The 18,500-nt window shown below is 57.9% G+C and overlaps 1 protein-coding gene across 2 annotated transcripts in view; it reads right to left on the reverse strand.

Moving 5' to 3' along the window:
• Positions 1-18,500, reverse strand: part of ABCA2 (ATP binding cassette subfamily A member 2) — a 46,611-nt gene that overhangs the window by 24,722 nt on the left and 3,389 nt on the right. For both annotated transcript variants that reach the window (XM_088527998.1, XM_088527997.1), the window contains exons 2-6: positions 4,056-4,149; positions 1,584-1,695; positions 904-1,070; positions 533-660; positions 154-258 (exon numbers count right to left, since the gene is read on the reverse strand). In XM_088527998.1, coding sequence (XP_088384124.1) covers positions 154-258; positions 533-660; positions 904-1,070; positions 1,584-1,695; positions 4,056-4,149 — 606 coding nt within the window. The remainder of the gene's footprint in view (positions 1-153; positions 259-532; positions 661-903; positions 1,071-1,583; positions 1,696-4,055; positions 4,150-18,500) is intronic.

An 18,500-nucleotide genomic window follows, 5' to 3' on the forward strand; every position in this document is an offset into this window, starting at 1 on the left:
CCATCATATCCCTTCTGCCTGGAAAGACAATCCCGAACAACTCTGCAATGGTGGGGAGGGCTGGGGAAAGCAGGGCAAGCAGGCGCAGAGGGAAGGGAAGGATAAGCTACATCCCACTGTGTTCTCCACCTGGGGCACCAAAACACTTCTCACCTCCATTTTCAAGATCTTCTCACCAGAGCCAAACCAATCCCACAGATCTCTCTCATGGGTGTCATCAGGTGCCAAAGGAGCAGATCCGAAATAAAGGCGGTACACCTGCAGAAGGGAGGTAAGCAGGGTGGGTGAGCATGGCATGGAAGAGCCATGGCGAGAGTGGAGGGAGCAATGCCCTGGCACGGGGGCCACAGGGAAGAGGGACTGCAGGGCAGAACGTGTCCCTGCTGGGTGCCCGCTGCCTCCCCTCCAGGAGCGCACCGCAATCGGGGCTGGGACTGGGTGGAGGAATGCACGTCTGCTCAGTGTCCTTGGGAGAACTCACCCCTCCATCCCCATCCCGACCCGCAGGGCCTGCCCCGTTCTGCTCACTTACCTCCCGGAGGTCGATGCTGGAGCCCAGGAGGAGCTCGGCTGTGCTGTTGGGGAGGGACAGGTTCTGCGTGAGGAAACGGTGCAGTTCGTCCCGGTCCTTGGCTGCCCACGCCAGGGTGAAGCTGGATCCTGGCAAAGTGTGAAACAGGAAGCACAAAGTGAGAGCAGCTACGTACGGCCGGGACACAGGGCAGGGGGATGTTTCACACCTGGTTCAGCCCATGCATGCAGAGCCTGCAGGGATGAAAGAAAGCGGCGGCATCGTGCCACACGCTGCCACATTGCTCAGTGCTTGACATGGGAGAACCTCTGAGCCCACATGTGCCCTCCCCACGTGCGCGGAGGCTGCGGCTGGCGGGGCACAGCGCCTACCTGCCTGGTTGCTGAAGTGGCTCTCCATGGAGCCAGGCTCGCTGCTGCTGAGGGCCTCCAGGCGCCGGCGCAGGGACTGCAGCTCCTCTTCCAGGCCGGGGTGGTCCGGGTCGAACAAGTTACTTTGCTCCACCACTTCACTGAGGTGCTCGAGGAGCTGCGTTACCCTGCAGAGCAGAGCAGCATGGGGGTGTCAGCGACGGGTGTCAGCAGTGGCCACGCGGCTGGCTTGGCAGGTGCCCCTCTGCAGAGCCAAGGCAGGGCCCAGGGGTACACACGTGTGGGGCTACGCTGCAGGGACGGTGGGGACAATCATCCAGGCACACGGTCCCCATGTTGCTGCCCCCAGCAGCTTCCCCTGCCTTCCTGCCTTGCGCCAGGGATATGAAGGACAGCGCCAACATCGCAGAGAGTCCCCGGTGGGGCCATCCTCTCCCCTCCTCCCAGCAGACCACCAGGCACCTTAGACCCTGCAAGCCCAAGGGGGAAAGGCTGGGACGGTCTCGGTGCCTTCGGAACCCAGGAGACTGCACCTAAAAGCTTTGGTGGACACAGGGTGGTGCATTTTTTCACACAGGGCACTGCCAGCACGAGAAGACCCGTGCTGCACATGCATGCCCATGCTGCATGGGATGAACAGGGGCTGGCGGAGAGGAGGGCAGGGAGAGAGGCCAACTCACGTGGAATTGGAGTACTGCAGGAAGCCGAATTCATCCCGCTGGCCATCCGGACACAGGGACTGCATCACCGGTAGGATGCCGGCTGAGGTGAGCGGGGCCGCCGTGTAGAAAGCTGGAGCCAGAGGGAGCCGGCACAAGAGCCAGGAGAATGATAAGGGGCAGGGGAGGAGAGGGCCACCGGAGAGACAGACACTCAGTTGAGAGAAGCAGGAGGACTGCACCATAAGGCCACCACGGGAGGCTACGCTCGAGGCAGGAGAGCGGACAGCTGAGGTCAGAAGTCCGCTGCTTTTGTTGCATTGCCACAAAGGGTCTCCCGGGGCTGGAGGCTTTTCGGGGATCCGGGCAGGCTGCTCCTGCCTGTCCCCAGGACACCCTGAGGCTCCATCCTTGCCCTCGTCACCCGGCCTGATCCCCTCTGTGTGACAGTGGCCCTCCCACCCTAGAAGACACTGGACTTCTGACCCCTGTCCTTAGGACTGCCGGCAACCTCCCCTGGCCTCTTGGCCACTCGTGTTAGTAAGTCAGAGAGGCACCGCATTTCCCGAGGAAGAGGAAGAAGAGAGAGAACACGACAGGGTAAAGAGTGGGCACCAACAGCTCTCCAAGCTCCCACGGCCCCTTCTCGAAACCCATCCTCCTCCCCGCCCAGCTGCCCTGATGCGTGGCTGGAGGAGGTCAGACGAAATGGAAAACTGAGGCAGCAGGAAGAGATGGAAAAATAAAATGAGGAGCCACAAGGAGACAGCACACATTCACCTCAGCCCTGGTATTTGATGACTGCACCTAACCACGGCATTCACACGTCCTGGGGTTTGGGAGAGGACAAGCCCAGCAGTCCTACCTGTCCCCATCCCCAACGGGGTGAGCTGTCACCAGGCAATGACGCTTGGGGGCTGAGGATCCTGCAAAGTGCTGCCATTCTGAGGAGCACCTCAGCCCTGAGCCTGAGGCTATATCAGGTACCAACCTGCCTGGCAGAGCCCCTGGCAGGGCTTTCTCAGGTGCAGCCCAGGGCTGCAAGGGTGCTGGGGGCCTCTCACTCCTAGTGGGGATGGTGCTGGGAGGGCTCAAAAGCAGGTTTTCCTTGGGGAAAAGGCCTGGGTGCCCCACTCCATCCCAGCGCCTGACATCTGGCTGGCAGCAAGGTGCCATGATCTGGAGATGCTGTCCTGAATAAACATGAGCTGGTTCTCCACGCCTCCAACCAAGAGGCCAGCACAGTGGGACCTGCCTCTTGCCCGTCCCTGCCATCAGCCCTGGAGGACTCAGAGTTAGACGGAGGTCAGTGCTGTTAGCACAGCTGCGAGACCGGAGCTGGTGAAGAGGTGCTTCTGGGCACGGAAAACAGCTGTCCCGGGGCAAAGGGGCCCGGCACGACCTGGGACAGGCCCCAGGCGGGTGAGGAAAGCACTTAGTGCTGATGATAGTGCCACCAAACCAGGCATCGTGGCACTGGGTGGAATCTGGTTGTCTTCCAGGCCTTTTCCAGTCGTATCCCAGCCTCATGGATCCATCCCAGCTGCACGGGGCCAGGAAAAGTCCCATGATGGGGATGGGGCTGGGGGAGGCAGGCTGCTTTGGGGGACAAGTGTGGGGGACCACAGGCAAAACTGGACAATCACAGGCTACATCAGAGCCTGCATCCAAACGGCCTTGGGCGGAAAGAAGGGACAGGATGAGCCCAGCCTGGAAAGCCATCTCCAGCCTCAACCAACCTTGGTCACTGCCATGATCAGCCTCAGCACCTGGTAAACCAGGCAGTGGCTTTGGGCAAAGCAAACCAGCTGGTGGTGTGGAAAACCACCACGGGCACAGCCTGCAGGCCCAGCAGGGAAGGGCCCGTGCTGCTGTCCAAGCTCATCTTCACCAGCCCAGAAGGAAGGAGATGACAGGGTTACAGAAGTGCGGATTAGGCCAGGAGCCTCCATTTCCCCAACATACTTGATGAGCAAAGGCAGGGGAAAGGAGGGAGAAAGAGGCACCCACCCATCCAACAACTTACAGACTGGAGCATGCAGTAGAGGCATGGAGGGCGAGCGGGCAGGGGTGATGGTGGGAAAGAAAAAGAAAACATGAGAGAAAAGAAAGAAAAAAACAACAACAAAAACCCCACAACACACAGAGAGCAACGAGACCGGGGTGGGCCCGGCGCGCGCCCTGGTGCTCCGTGCAGCGTGGCTCTCCCTCGCACGCCGCCGGACGCAGCTGAAACACAAGCTCAGAGCACCGTTACACAGGGCTGTGCCAGGGGGCCCCGTCGCCCCGCTCCCCCCAGCGCGTCCCTTCCGATGGCACCCAGGGCTATTCCCGCCTGGGCACCCAGCGGAGCACCCCGGACCCACCGCCTGGGCCCGAACTGCTGAGAGCCCCTCCAGGCCCCTCCGGCTGCCAGGGCTTCCCCCTGCCCCCCGAGCAGCTCCTGCAGCCTCCGGGGGCACCGAGCCGGTCCCGAGCCCTGCTCCCGCTCACCTTCCTTCACAGGGATGGTCGGCTTCTTCTGCCGCAGCCCCAGCAGGATGAAGAAGAGCACCAAGGGGATGAAGATCTCAAAGGCTAACACCCACTGTGGAGGACAAGGCAGAAGCGACCGTCACTCTGGTGGAGGAGCCGGCCACCGCGCAGGAGCGCAGGCTGCGGGGCCCTGGGCCCCCTGCCCGCTCCCAGGAGGGGCTCTGGCTGCGGCGGCGCTCGCTGGGGCAGGGGCCTGTGCCTGGCCAAGGGACGGGGGCTCTGCTGTGGCCCGGTCCCACGGGGCCCTGGAGCCGAGCAGCAGCCGAGCTGCATCGGCTCATGGCAGCCGCGTTACACGGTGCTGCCGAACTGGGGGCACCTGGCGCTGCGCCAGGCTGGGCAGAGCCCAGCGATCTCCTGCCCTCAGAGCTGGGCTCTGATCCAGGAGGGCTGACACGTGCGCACCCTGCGGTCCTGCCCTGAGGGGACAGCCCGAGGCCACCGGAGCCACCGCGCGGCCATGGGCAGAGCCACGACCGCAGGATGCAAAGGCCCCGTCACCCACCAGCGCTCTCCACCACAGGGACAGAGAGCAGCCCTAGGGGCTCAAATCTACGAGCAGCTACTCGGACACCTGTTGTTTTTCCACCTGGCATCACAGCCGACATCTCAATCTCCTCCATCCTCCGAGGAGGGGACCGCCAAGGCTACCCCTTCCCCATGCCATGCGCTCTGCTCGGCACCTCCTCCATGCCTGCCCAGAAGGCACCCGGCTGCGCAGGGTTTCCAGCAGCAGCACATGGAATCCCTGAGCCCAGCAGCATGTGCAGCCCGGCCCGGGCTACGGCCACGAACACCCTCAAGCACGTTCAGCGGCCAGCGGCCAGCGCGCTGGGCTTGCCACGAGCACAGCCGCATCCAGCAATGCCCGATGCCCAGCGGGGGCAAGGGGAAGGCTGACAAGGAAGCCACCCCCCAGCAAGCTCCCATCCTTGGCCATGCGCTCGGCAGGTACCTGGAGGTCCCAGAGTGAGGGAAGGAACCTGCCCCACCACCAGTGCCAGGGCTGCAAAACTCCCTGTGAGCAAATGGGCTGGGCGCAGTGTGGTGCCTCAGTTTCCCTGTGGTGAGCAAGGACTGCCATGATCCTGGTGTAGAGTCTGCACTGAGAGCAGCCAGGAAACATCACAGCTCTGTTTCTGCCCCTGCTGCCAGCTGCAGAACCATCGGTGCTGGGGAAACTGAGGCACGAGGACAAGGGGAGGCCAGCCCAGCTCAGTGCAGGCCTCAGGCACCCCAGGTGGACCCAGGCGTGGGGGCAGAGGGAGTCGTGCATGAGGCACCACCCCAGGTCTTTGCTGAGGTCCCCAGAGCAGCATCCCTGCACGCCGGGGACCGCTGCCACCCGTGGCGCCGCAGGCCGAGCCCTGCTCGCAGGGAAGGTGCTCGGGAAGCCCTTCCAGCCAGCACCGTTCCCCTGGCCTGACCAGGCGCAAGCTGCTTCCCCGGGACCGGCACACGGTGAGGAACAGGCCGAGGACCTCGGGGTTTGTGGGCACGAGCTGCTGCCCACAGCAGGCAGCGGGGCACCCAACACCCACCCTGGCCCCCAGCAACTCCCCTGGGGCAGGGGGCCTGTTCCACATGGGACAGCCAGTCCTGGGCCCAGTGGGAGGGACACCCACAAACATCTGCTGTGCTCGGCTGGACAGACCTGGCACGGACACCTGTGGCCCGACCGCCAGTCCATGCCAGGGGACACCCAGCTGGGCACTCAGGGGGCAAACGGCCACGATCCCTGGGTCAGGTCTACCCCGGCCGCTGCCCCGGGAAGCAGGACCCACCACGGCCTCACCACGACCTGGCTCCATTCCACATCGCCCGCAAGCAGAGCATGGGGCAGCGCCCAGGCATGGCACAGGGAAGAGGCTCAGCTCCCCGGAGCAGACAACGCTGGCTCAGCCCAGAAAGGGCACGAGAACCTCAGAGTTTGTCCAGAGGCCAGGCCAGGCTGAGCTCCCATCCCCACAGCTTGGCCAGAGCCACACGGCCCCCGGCCGGGGGGTCCCCCAAGACACATCCCCAGGTGAGCAGACGCGGAGCTGGGCAGCAGCTCCGTTTCTCTGAGCTATCCAGGAAAACGCTACTCCTTGCTCAGCCTGCGCCACACTGGGCTTAGGGATAGCATGAAGCAACTCTGCATGCAGGGAAGCAGAGCAAAACAAGCCCTCCCCAAGGATCCCGTTCAGCAGAAGTGCCCTCCCCGGGTTTCCTTGTGCTTTAAAGAACTACTGAGGATGAACACCATAAATCATAAAACTGGCACCTCAGAATAAATATAGATTTTACAATGCAGGATATACAAGTGAAAGGGGAATGACACGGGCAGCGACAGCACGGGCAGGCCGGGCCCATCCGCCGGGAGCAGCCTCGTTCACCCTCTGGACTCGCTGCAGGGCAGGACGGATCTGCGGGAGGCACCGGCCCTGCCCAGGCTGGGAGGACAGGCTGCACCACCTCTCCTTGCCCAGAGCCCCCCAAGCACCAACAACATGGTGCCAAGCCTCGGGGCCGGCTCGGAGCCGTGGCCGCCGCGCGCCCACCCTGCGCCGCCCACGCGGCCTCCTGCCACCTGCCAGCGAGGAGACTTCCCAGGAGCCACGGAGCAGCAGGGCCAAAGGCTGCCGGGAGAAGGTGCAGCCCCCCACCCGCACACCGGCCCCAGGGCTTGCTCGGGAGGCAGGGCAAGGAGACACCGGAGAAACAAGGGCTGGCAGGGAAGATGCCGGAGGATCCTCCCCAGCCCCGCTCTGCTGGGACATCCCTGTCCCAAGGGCAGGACACGCGGCAGGCAGCGTCCCCGGTGTCACCCCGTGGCTGGGCAGGGGCCGCCCGCGGCACCGGCTGCCCCTTGTGCAGCAGCCTTTGTCCCCGCCGGGAGCCCTGTTTACCCCGCGCACAATCGGGCCTCTGTGCACAAACATTTGCGGGTCTGTGCCCTCCGCCGGGCCCTCGTACCAGGCGGGGGCTCAGGGCAGCTCTGTTGAGCCCTTGTTGGGAAAGGGAGGAGTGTTTGTGGGTTTGTTTTCTGGTGGGTCTTTTTTTGGATGCAGGTCATTGACCCTTCAGACAACTCGTCCCTAGAAGCTCAGGGTCAAGGAGGCCCAGGGGTGCCGGGGACACAGCCCCATGGCAGCAGGGCCCGCCTGCCCCATGGCGCGGGAGACGGAGGCCATGGAGCAGCGCGAGGGCCCAGCCAACAGCCCCTCATGGCAGCCGCGCAGGCTCCTTCCCACTGTCCTCAGCACCGCTGCCACCCCTGCAGGGCAGCCTCCCTCCCACAAAACCCTGAATAAACCCACCCCACCCAGGGCAGAGGCTGCCGGGAGGGCGCGGGCGCAGGGCAGGGCACTCCAGGGCCATATGGTGCCGCAGGGGCCCAGCAGCAGGGGAGCAGCCTCCTGGCCAGGGGACTTGCGCCTGGCCTCCATGCCCGGGCTCGAGCAGGACCAGCCATCGTCACCCCAGCTTGCACGGGGCACATGGCAGCAGGGACATGGGAGAGCCAGGCTGGGCCGTCCTCGCCGGGCCAGGCCGGGGGCAGCGCTCTGCAGGCCCCGCGGCTCCGCTCCATCCCACCTGCGCGTGGCCGGGAGCTGCCGGCGCCGGCTGCTCCTTACATAATGCTCTGGTGCTGCGTGGCAGAGCCCTCCACCCACAGAGACCTCCGAGACGGAGCGTGGCCGCTGCCTCCAGCCCCGTCCTCTGGCTCCAAAACCTGCGGCAGTCCCAGCGAAGGCCCCTCCCGGCCGAAGCTGCCCCATCAGCAGCACCTCCAGCCCAGCCTGCACCAGGCACTGCTGTGCCCGGCGCCTCCAGCTGCTGCCCACGCTCTGCTCCACGGCTGCTCAGACCAGCGTGCAACCACCAACCTGAGCCCTCCTGTCACCGTTTCCCCTCCCCAGCTCACAGCACAGCCCTCCCATAAGCTCACAGCAGAGCCAGGGGACGTGGCAGCGCTGGCCACCCTGGCAAGGGCAGCATTGGGCCTTCCTTCCCTCCCAAGGAAGGGAGGGAAGTGGAGGGACCAGAGCACCCAGCATTCGTTATCACAGCGCTCTCCGGCTTCTGTCGTGTTCCTCCTGCACTCTTTGCTCCAGGGAAAAAAAATACAACTGTTCCTGTAGTGTCAACAAGCAAATATTGGCCCTCATCCAGCTGAAAAGCACCATGCACAGCCTGGGGCAAGGCTGGGTGAAAAACCCTGCCCTGCGCTCACTGCAAGAAAGGGCACGATTTACACCATCGTTTCACCGGGGAGGAATGAGGAAGAGAAGTCCTGCTGCTGCCACCTTCGTCCCACTAGCTCTTCTTCAGGTCCAAGCTTGCTCACAAAGACCAGAGGCAGAAGGCCAGGGTGATGGTTTGCAGAAGCCCCTGAACACAGGGTCCACTGGCTGCCAGACAACCAACACCTAAACTTTTCCAACAGCATTTAAAAGACAGAGAAAAAGCTTTGAAATTTGAAGCCACCAAAACATGAAACTATAGTGTCAAATACCTGCTTAGTGAAAGCAGGATCCCCCACATATGGGGAGTGCAAACAGATCCAAAGGCTGTTAAAGTAAAAGAGGGGTACCGGAGACTTCCGATGATCGAAGCCTAGGCACTTGGAGCCTCTCTTGGCTCCTCTTCCAGGATTTCACTGCTCTCCTTGTGAAGGATTTCTCCATTATACCCAAACCAGAAGGTCCCTTGGTGCAGCTTGTATCCATTCCCTCATCTCCCATCACCACCTGCCTCCAGGAGAGCATCCCTCAACCTCCCTCCGGATCCTCCCTTTGCAGGCATGCCCAGGTGACAGGCCTGCAGGATGGGTTTGGGACACACATGGGGGTGGGGAGGAGGAATCTGGAAGCACCAAGTTACCTAGAGGAGGTATCCCCTGTACTGGATGACTGAGGCTTTCTATAACCCCTGCTCTTCCCTGCTTGAGCCAGGAACCCAAGTGAGAGCCAAGAACCAGAGCTTTTCTGCCTGCTCTGCTTCCAGAATGTTGCCTTAGCTGAGTAGCAGAGCAAGAGGTCCAACAGGACAAGTCATTGGGCAGCATTTGTGGACAAGGATCCTGAACAAAGAAGTTTCCTCTCCCATCTCTTGCTTTTGCCTCCTTCTCATCCCACAAAGCCTTTGGATGAAACCTCCCATTTCTGGAGCTATTCTTGTGCTCTGCAGCCCGGTGCCAGGCAGCCCTCCCTGCAGCCTCCAGCACAACCTCCCTTCCCCAGCTCAGCCCCTTGGCTTGCAGCAGCTCCTCACCCACGTGCCCCCAGGTGGGTTTCTTTTCTTGTCACCGAAACACCACAGGACAGGGAGCAACCTTGATGCCACAGAAACACTCGCAGAAGGGCAGACTGGCCCCAGTCCTGCTTCCAGCACTTTGCAGCACAAGGTCTGATGGCAACAAACCCACCATCTGAGACATCCCATCAACTAATGCATTTTGCCACCCATCATCCACTGTGTCTGTCACCTGCACGTGCAGAAGCTCCAACACTGCATGCCGAAGGTAAAAGCAGGATCCAGGGCAGCACTGAGGCTTTCAGCACGCGGCCAGCCAAGCGCCTCTCAAACCTGGTGCGAAGGGGCTGGAGCCAGTCAGGCCCTCGTCCCTCCTGAACCAGGCGTCGGCTTCCCCTGGAGCCACATGAGGCATCAAAGACCCTCAAGGAGCCTCACGAATGAGCCCCCCAGAACTGCAGCTCAGCAGCGCTGCACGCTGCGGCTGGGGGAACACGGCACACGCCGTGAAATGCAACAGTGAAAGCGCTCCAGCTCTCCGGGGAGCCCAGCCAGACCAAGGAGAAGCAGAAGGAGCGAGGCCATTGCTCCAGGAAGCCCAGGTCCACCGGCACCCCCCCCGCGCTGCCCAAGCGCTCACAGGGCGAGCACGGCCGCGCAGCAGGACCGGCCGAGGGCACGAGGAGCAATCTCAGGCTCCGGGGAGCTTTGCGCAGCCACCGGGGAGTCAGTGTCCAGCGCAGCCCCCTGCACGGGCCTGGCTTCTCCCAGGCCAGGGGCCGCCGGGAGCCGGTCCTGTCTGCCGGCCAGACACGGCCGCCGTCCCGCGGCGGCGCACGCAGCCCCGTGCGCGCAGGCCGGGCGCAGGCCGGGTTTGGCCCCGGCCGTGGGGCGCAGCGAGGCCGCGGCTGTGGCGGAGCGGCCGCACAAGGCGCCCAGCTGTGGTGGGGAGCATTGCAGCAGCTGCGAAGGCAGTGGCAGCCGGCGCCCAGCGCGGAGGCCTCAGGCCTTGTCAGGACGCTGCCCGGCACTGCCGCGCGGGCAGCGCCGCAGCAAGCGCGGAGGGCAAAGAGCATTGCCGGCAAAGAGCATCGCCGCCGGCACAGGGCCAGGCCCGGCAACAGGCGCCGCCTTCTCCAGCCGGCCGAGCCGCTGCCGCCCCACGGCCAGGGCCCGTTTCTGGGGGCACCTTGCAGGAACAGGGTGCTCTGTGCCCAGACCTCCCAGGGGTGAAGAACAAACCTCCTCTCCCTACCTGGCTTATTTGGGAAGCAACAAGGTTACCCCTCCCCTGGGCCTCTCCCACTGAAGAGGAGCTGGGCCGGCTGGTTTTGGACAGCTCAGTGGGGCAGTGGGAGCTTTCCCAGCTTTCCCAAGGAGCAGAAGGAAAACATCCCAGAGCAAGGCCAGGCCCCTCCTGCTCCCCCCGGCCCTGCAGGATCCTCTCCGCACACTGAGCTTGCAGCACGGGAGCCCGGCTGGTGCCGGGGACGTGCTGAGAAAAGCAGCAGCTCCTGGAGTCTCCTCTCACACTCACAGCTCCTCCACAAGGCTCCTGTACAGCCAACGCACCTTGCCCGTCTCACAACGAGACCTCTGCAGCGCCCTTCCAGCCCTGGAAAGCCAGGAACTCCCATCACCTTCCTTTTCTGAAGGCATTTACACAGAAAGCAATTGGGAGCAGGGCCAAACACCGTCACCTTTGCCCTCACGTAATGCCTGGAGGGAATCTGAGAGTTCACTTGTTAATTTTAAAACAACTGTAGGTTTAAGAAAGCTAAAAAGTCATCCAAAACTCCCTCCCTTAGAATATCTGCCCGGGAAACTGTGTCCATCCCCAGGCCCTTTGTAGAGCAGAGCTAAGGTTACTTACGGGATTTCTTACTTTAAACAACTTTAGGAAAGTCTCAAGCCTGGACTTCCCAGGACCAAACACAAATGCAGCCCCAGGGTTCCAACGCCCCAATCCAACAGTTCCCATTGTTGGAGCATCTTGATTTCACTCCATCCAACGGCGACGTTCTGCTCGGACGCCACCAGCGCGGGAGCTCCTGCCTGCACCTCCAGCACAGGGGGAATGAAACCACGGCCAAACCCCAGAGCAGCCCCTGGGGCAGAACAGCAGCTCAGGGCAAAGCCAGACTCTCTGGCAGACTCGGGCCAAGTGTTTACAAGGGCACCTTGACACAGCCAAGGAACAGCATCCCCACCACGATGCAGGCGCTCCTTAGACACCGACACAAAGCAAACAATCTGGTGACGTCTTTGCTGTTTGCAGGGTGCATGTTCCTGCCCCGTTTCCCCTGAGGGCTCTTTTCCTTTTCTGGATAGCTGCAAACCCTGCAGCTGGCCGAGCCTTTCTTCCCTCCTTTGCAGCAACCTGATGGGCCCATGCACATCGTGTCCCCAACACCACAGCGAGGGGTCCTGGCACCACCACAAGATTAGCCTCCCACTGCAGGGCAAACCCTTCTCAAGCAAAGAGCAAAATCTAAACTATCTCCACAGAGAACTGAGGTGCCAGCAGGGCCTGGGGACACAGAAGGGCGACAGAAGCGGGTGACACGCAGTACCGTGGTATGGGGAAGACCTCTCCCAAGAAGATCATCCCATCTTGCTGTGCTGCCGCGCCAAATCCTGCAGCCGCCCCACCAGGGCTGGGACCTGCCAGCGCTCAGCGTCCTGGAGCAGGCGAGGAAAACTCAGGGCTGAGGACCTGTCCTGGTGCTTTTGTGCCTTGTCACAGTGCTAGCTCCAAAAGAGCTGCCCCACACGGAGGTGCTGAGGATGAACACTACCTTGTCCCACCACAGGGTGTAGGGTACGGCGCTCGGAAGATCTCGCGATGTACGGGAAGAATAGGGAACTAAGGCATATGCCATATTAGGTAAAGAGCAACGCTTATTGGCTATATAGGCATGCTTCCGCCTTCGCTACCTTTATAAGATCCAGCCTGCGTATATTAAACGCCATTTGCAGCATCCTCATATTGGTGTCTGTGCTCTCTGGCCCAGGCACGGGTGGGACGTGCCTGGCCGCCTCGGCGGACGGAGTCGATTGCCAATGTCAGGCAACAAGTGGTGACCCCGACGTGATACTCCGAGGCGGCGGACCGTAGGCGGCGGACCGTAGGCGACGGACCGTAGGCGGTCGAGGGATCCGCGGATCATGGAAGGGATAGTCAAGGTCGTATTATCGTGTGCTCGTGAATGGGGGATTTCTATGAAATCGAACGCAGTTAAGAGCTGCATTGAGCGGCTCCTTGAAGAAGGGGCGGTTAACAGTGCCGGGGAAGTTTTATTCCCCCAGCACTGGCAGAGATGTACCACCGCGTTAACGGAATATGGTATGTCTAAAGGGAGTGCGAAAGATCTAAAGACATGGGGAGTGATACGGCAGGTCCTCCAGAGAGCAAGGGAGGAGAGGGAGACTTGGAGGGCAGCACGGGAGGCGCTCGGAAAGAGCGAAGTAGTGGGAGTGCAGACAGAGGCTGATGAACAGACCCTCTGCAAGCTTTCGATCTGGTGCAGAGAGAATGGGTTCAAAGCCGAACCCCACCTAGCATTCAAACCCGATGTGAAAGCCAAAAGCAAAGTGGCCATCGGAGCCACGGCAGCCTTTGCAAGCACTTCAGGACCGGGACCGCCACGCCACTGAAAACCGCTGGTGTTTGGAGATCCATCGCTAACCCCCCGCCCGTGCCTGCCTCTGTGCCTGCACCTGCGGCGCCTACACTGTCTGTGCCCCCGCTTCCGCTTGTTAGATCGCCTTGAAAAAAGGAGAAAGGGGGGCTGGGGAAGAGAAGGCGAATGAGATCAAGGAAACTTATGTTGCTGAAGGCTTGATGAAAGCCAGGAGGGAGGTGCAGAGGAATTTGATCTGTCTTTAAAAGTGGGGGTTGAAGAACTGTAATGCTTTAAGTGAGGACGGAAACCGTTATTAGGGCTATTATTTCTATTTGCTATGTTCATCTCTATTATGTGTTGTATCCTTTGTATATTGATGCCGACACGAGGTATGGTTGAAAGGTGGAAATTTGTATGATCTGTAGAGTCATAAAACTATTGTGCAAAATAGAATCCAAGACCCTGAGAAAGAAGATGTTTGCCTGCCCAGGCTGAGTGATAAGGAGTGCGGAGGCGGCTGCCCAGCCAGGCTCAGAGCCGACCTCCTCCAAAAGCAGCTGAAGGCGGCTGCTCGACCGGGCTTGTAGCCAACTTAACTGCAAACATCCTCTAAATTAGTTTGAAGGTCAAACACCCGAGAGGGAGGGAGATGAGAAAGGCAGGACCCTCAGACTGACGACTGGGACAATTTACTGACATGCGCACCTGCGCACCCAGGAGGGAAGGTTATGTGACTGAAGGCGGAGTTTGTCCGCCCCCTGGTCTGCCTGCTGGCACGTACTGGCCCTACGTGGCAGGATGCACCGGGCATAAACAGACAGTGCAGAGAGAAAGGAGGGGTGAGACTCCTAAAACTGAGACCCACGTTGTCTCTGCGGGGACGCCCGCTGAGTTGGGAGCCTGTCAGCAACCCTCCAATCTGCCAACTCAAGAGAATGTTCAGTCTCAGTGTCCTGCCGACAAGTATTACCTCACGAGTAATTAGACATACTTTGCTTCTTTAACGTGCTTTCACCTGAATAGCCGTAGCCACTTTGTTCTGTGTGATTATTGCCGAATCCCAAACCCATTCGCAACCTAATTGGCAGCGAGGATGGGATTAGGCAATTGAGACAGTGGAACTCACTAGTGGAGTGCACAGCTACGTGAGGTCGTGCCACTGGATGGAAATTGTGTTTGTGCTGTTTGTATCTGTGGTTTTTAGATCTTTATTGTGTAATATATATATCAGCAGAGAGGGCTAAATAAGCACAACAAGAAAGTCCAGAATTTGAAAGTGGGAAAGTCAGGAATAACTCAGACTACGGCGTCCCCCCCCCACCTCCCCTGCCCACCCACCCCACCGATGGAGGACTGGGAGCCGTACTCTGACTTGTATCCTTGGAAAGAGACTAGGGAAGTACTTTAGCATGGGAAACAAGAATGAAGCGACGGCCAAGCTCCAGTGCAACTGACACGGAAGGACCTGCAACAGTCCTTACAAATTGTAAAAGCCTCAATGCTACTGGAGCGGGGGCCTCCTTAATATACAGAAATCCCAAGCAATTTCTGGGGAGGAAACCAAATTGAAGCTATGCAAACATAAATAGAAATGGAAATTGAGAACCTTTCAAAATGATTCAGACATCTTAATAATCGATTTAAAGGATTGTTTTTTCACCATACTATTACATCCTGAGGATCATGACATAGTGGAACATATGAACCAAACGCTGAAACGCCAGCTACGAAAAATGAAAAATTGGCAAGAGCAGAATATGTTTTAAAATTTTTGAGATTGCCCCAGGATAGCCTAGTCCCTCTGATGGTCAAACACAGGGCTGGGCTAAAGGGAGGCCTGACAGAAGTAAAGTCGGGTCCGAGTAAGGTGATGCTGAGAGACTGGAACACGGGAAAATGGACGGGACCTTTGGACTTGATAACCTGGGGGAAAGGGTATGCTTGTATCGTTACAGATACTGGAACCAGATGGGTGCCAGCAAAAATGGGCGAGACCTTGGCTGGAAGCAAACTCGCATACATCAAACGTAGCAGGCAGGCAGCTGGTACCCTAGCTGTGGAAAGTGTGAGCCTGCAGAAGAACAACATGGGAGGAAGAAGTGTTACTGTTACTATTAGCTGTATATTGTGGCTTTTAGGAGGTAATATTACTTTTAACGCTATTATAGAAGCTGATGCTACTTTTAACACTAATGGATATGTTATGCTACTTAGGCGTATTGTTAATTATACCCAAATTAAGAGTTGTTGGCTTTGTGGGACAGCGGATCAATTGATGCACTGGTGTTAGGTATTCCTCAAAGCAACTGGACAGACCTGAATCCATATAGCCTACTCAATACATCATATCAGTGCACACAGGAGAATGTATGGGCGGGCACGCCAATAGCCATCCTGCTGGAGGAGGCGCTGCAACAGCGCAGCACCACAGCCTCCATAGTCCACGTGAGAAGTCATGCCAGTATACAGGGATATTATCAGGAAGGCAACAATAAAGCTGATGCAGCAGCCAAGGGTGTATGGACAATAACACAAGCTCGTGCTATACACGAGCACCTCCACATAGGAGCGAGAGCCCTCGCAAAGCATTGCAACATTCCCCTTGCAGTAGCCAGGGATGTGGTAGCCACTTGCCCATATTGCCAACGATCGACTCTATGGGGTGCTGGGGTGAATCCCCGTGGCCTAAAGGCAAATCAAATCTGGCAGTCAGACTTCACATTATGCCCTTTATTCAACCACGACCCTGGTTAGCAGTTACAGTGGATACATGCAGTGGACTGATCATAGCCACACAACACCAGAGGGTTACTGCGCGTGCAGCTCACCAGCATTGGATAACGGCTATAGCATGGTTAGGTGTTCCGCGAATAATCAAAACAGATAACGGCTCCTGCTTCACAGCCCAATCTACGCAAGACTGGGCTTACAAATGGGGAATTCAACTGCAACACGGAATTCCTCACAATAGCCAAGGACAGGCAATTGTAGAGAGAGCAAATCAAACCCTCAAACAAAAAATCAAGATCCTTGGGGAGGGGGAAGGTCATACCCAAAGAATTCCCAGTATGAAGCAACCAGAAATTTTGATGCGAGCGCTATATTCGCAGAATCATTTCATTCGTGGAAATGAGAACAAGGCACCAGTGGATAAGCATTGGGCGGTCACAGCTATAGAGGATGGGCCCCCAGTTCTGGTCAGGTTCCCAGAGAAAGGGATATGGGAGTCTGGGTGGAACTTGGTAACCCAGGGAAGGGGCTACGCGGCCGTAAGACAGCAGGAGGTAGTGAAATGGGTACCCGCAAGGTGGATAAGACCGAACCTCAAAACTCATGGCAACTATGAGCTTACCCCTACAGGAACAGCTGATGGGACGACCCCCACAACCCATACACCTCAGTGATGGAGGATTCGACTGGACCCCGACCTACTAAGAAAGCACCTTGTCCGATTGAAAAGGAAATATTGGAGAACAGCAAAACAAACAATCGACATGGCAAGACGAGGAAAGGCTCTCTTTGCATTATCCTGCTGATACAGGTTGTATGGAGTCGACCAGGAAACACAGAATCCTAGGCCCGACAATGGGCGAGGGCGAGAGGCGCATCCCATTATTGCCTCCCCACCGGGGTGGAAAAAGGGGAAAGTCCTGATCTCAACCTGTGTTGAAAATGTTGCAGTTTGAAAGCCGTAGTGGTAATGGTGGTGGGGGGGGGGAAGGAGGTATCAAAAAAGGTATCGGATTCACGAACAGTCTGTCAACTGCAGGTCTGATTGCCCCCCCCGCAAACAAATAGTTGAGTTCACAAACAGTGTGATTTATTCAAGTGCAGCATTTACAAAGCAGGTTTCGATGTTAGTAAAGGAAATTCTCTACTAGAGCATGGGGTTTTTAGCTAGCTCTGATGTACAAATATGCAATCATCACTCACCCCAGAAAATGGGAGAAGACGTCCAGTCTCGAGTCTCCTCGGGCAGCGTCCCGGCACAGGGGGAGGGAAGGGGGCTCAGCCTCTCAACTGACCCAGAAGTTACGATGAATTCTTCCCTCCAGACTTTTCATCCTTAGTTCACCTTTTATACTTTTCTTTACATTCAGGTGGAGCTTGAGTGACTAAAGTCATACTTAATATTGTTGTTGATTGGTGGAAAAGTTTCTCGCTTTCATTTTAAGGTACAGTCAACCGAAAATTTAAAGCGCATGCTCAGTGAGGGGTGGTCGTACCTCGGAGGCGGGTAACTTCTGAGATGGAGGTACGGTTTTCACATTATAATGAGCAAAGTTTAAGCAAAGTTCATCATTTGCCACTTTTGCTGGCACAGCACCGGACATGTTATCGTATATCTCTCATTAGACAGCCACTGTGCAGCTTATCAGCAGCCCAGCAAAGGGAGTGCAACAGAGTTTGGCCGTGGAGCTTTCACCCCGCTCCGTCCTCCGTTACTCCCTTTCGCAGCTGCGAGGAGGGCAGATTGCGTTGCCCAGGGAACCGTGGAGGAGCAGAGTCCGTGCATACCAACCATCCTAGAAGTGGCAACTGTGCAGCACCCCAAGCAGGCCTCTGTAATGCCAGAGCTATGTGAGGCCCTAGTTTTCCTCTCAGTTCCTGCTTTCAAACAATTCTTCTACAAACGCTCCTTCCACACAATCCACTAACATGCTTTGCTTTTGTAAGCTTTGCGGCTTCCCTAACAGATAACCCTTTATGCAAATTAATGGCACGAAGAGCAGCAAATCTCACAATACTGCCTAGTGGGACAGTGTATGGGGAATCATGGTCACCATATGGGTCATATGTTAATGTGACATACCGCTCCCATCATGTGAATTTCACAGGGTACCTAGAGATAGTCACTCAGAAGGCTCAGAAATGGGAGAGAAAGACTACATCAGACCCCTCTGCCACCTGTGAAAGTTATAATACAATAAATATAGACAGAGGTGTGGGAAGATTTAGCTGCAGGGATGATGAAGGAAACAGGGAGTGGATTATACCCGAAGACTTGTTAGACACTCAGGTACAAGATGGACGAACGGTACTATAATTCTCCCCACCTGAAACGTTTCCTGCTCTAGCGCGCTATGCTTGCTGGCTGCTGCATACCTACCACCAGACAAAATACCCCCAACCCTTGTAAAATTTTTTGCCCCCATGTCACCTGGTGTCTTTTTACCGGGTAATATGAGCGAGGCACCATTCCTCATCCTGGTGAATGCTAATATTACTTGCCTCGGCCCGATTTTAGGATCAACAGGGCTATACAAAATTCAAAGCTCGACCTGTCACTTGTTGCGGACGAATAAAGCAGTAAACACGTTGTCTCAACAGATAGCGGCAGGTTTTAGGGATGTCAACAAGATACTCAAAGCACATCACGAGGTCATCAACGTAATCTTCGAGATTCTCCAGGTGGGGGCAGGCCGGTCCAGAACATTCAAAAACCTAAAATTTTGTTGCCTGACCACAAAAGACTACGAGAAGATCGACAAGAGGTCGGAGGACATTCAAAACGTAGGATCAGATCTGCTACAGA

The sequence above is a fragment of the Tinamus guttatus genome, unplaced genomic scaffold (assembly GCF_059628265.1).
Source record: "Tinamus guttatus ecotype Peru unplaced genomic scaffold, ASM5962826v1 Tinamus_guttatus_pri_ptg000297l, whole genome shotgun sequence".
NCBI classification, from domain to species: domain Eukaryota; kingdom Metazoa; phylum Chordata; class Aves; order Tinamiformes; family Tinamidae; genus Tinamus; species Tinamus guttatus.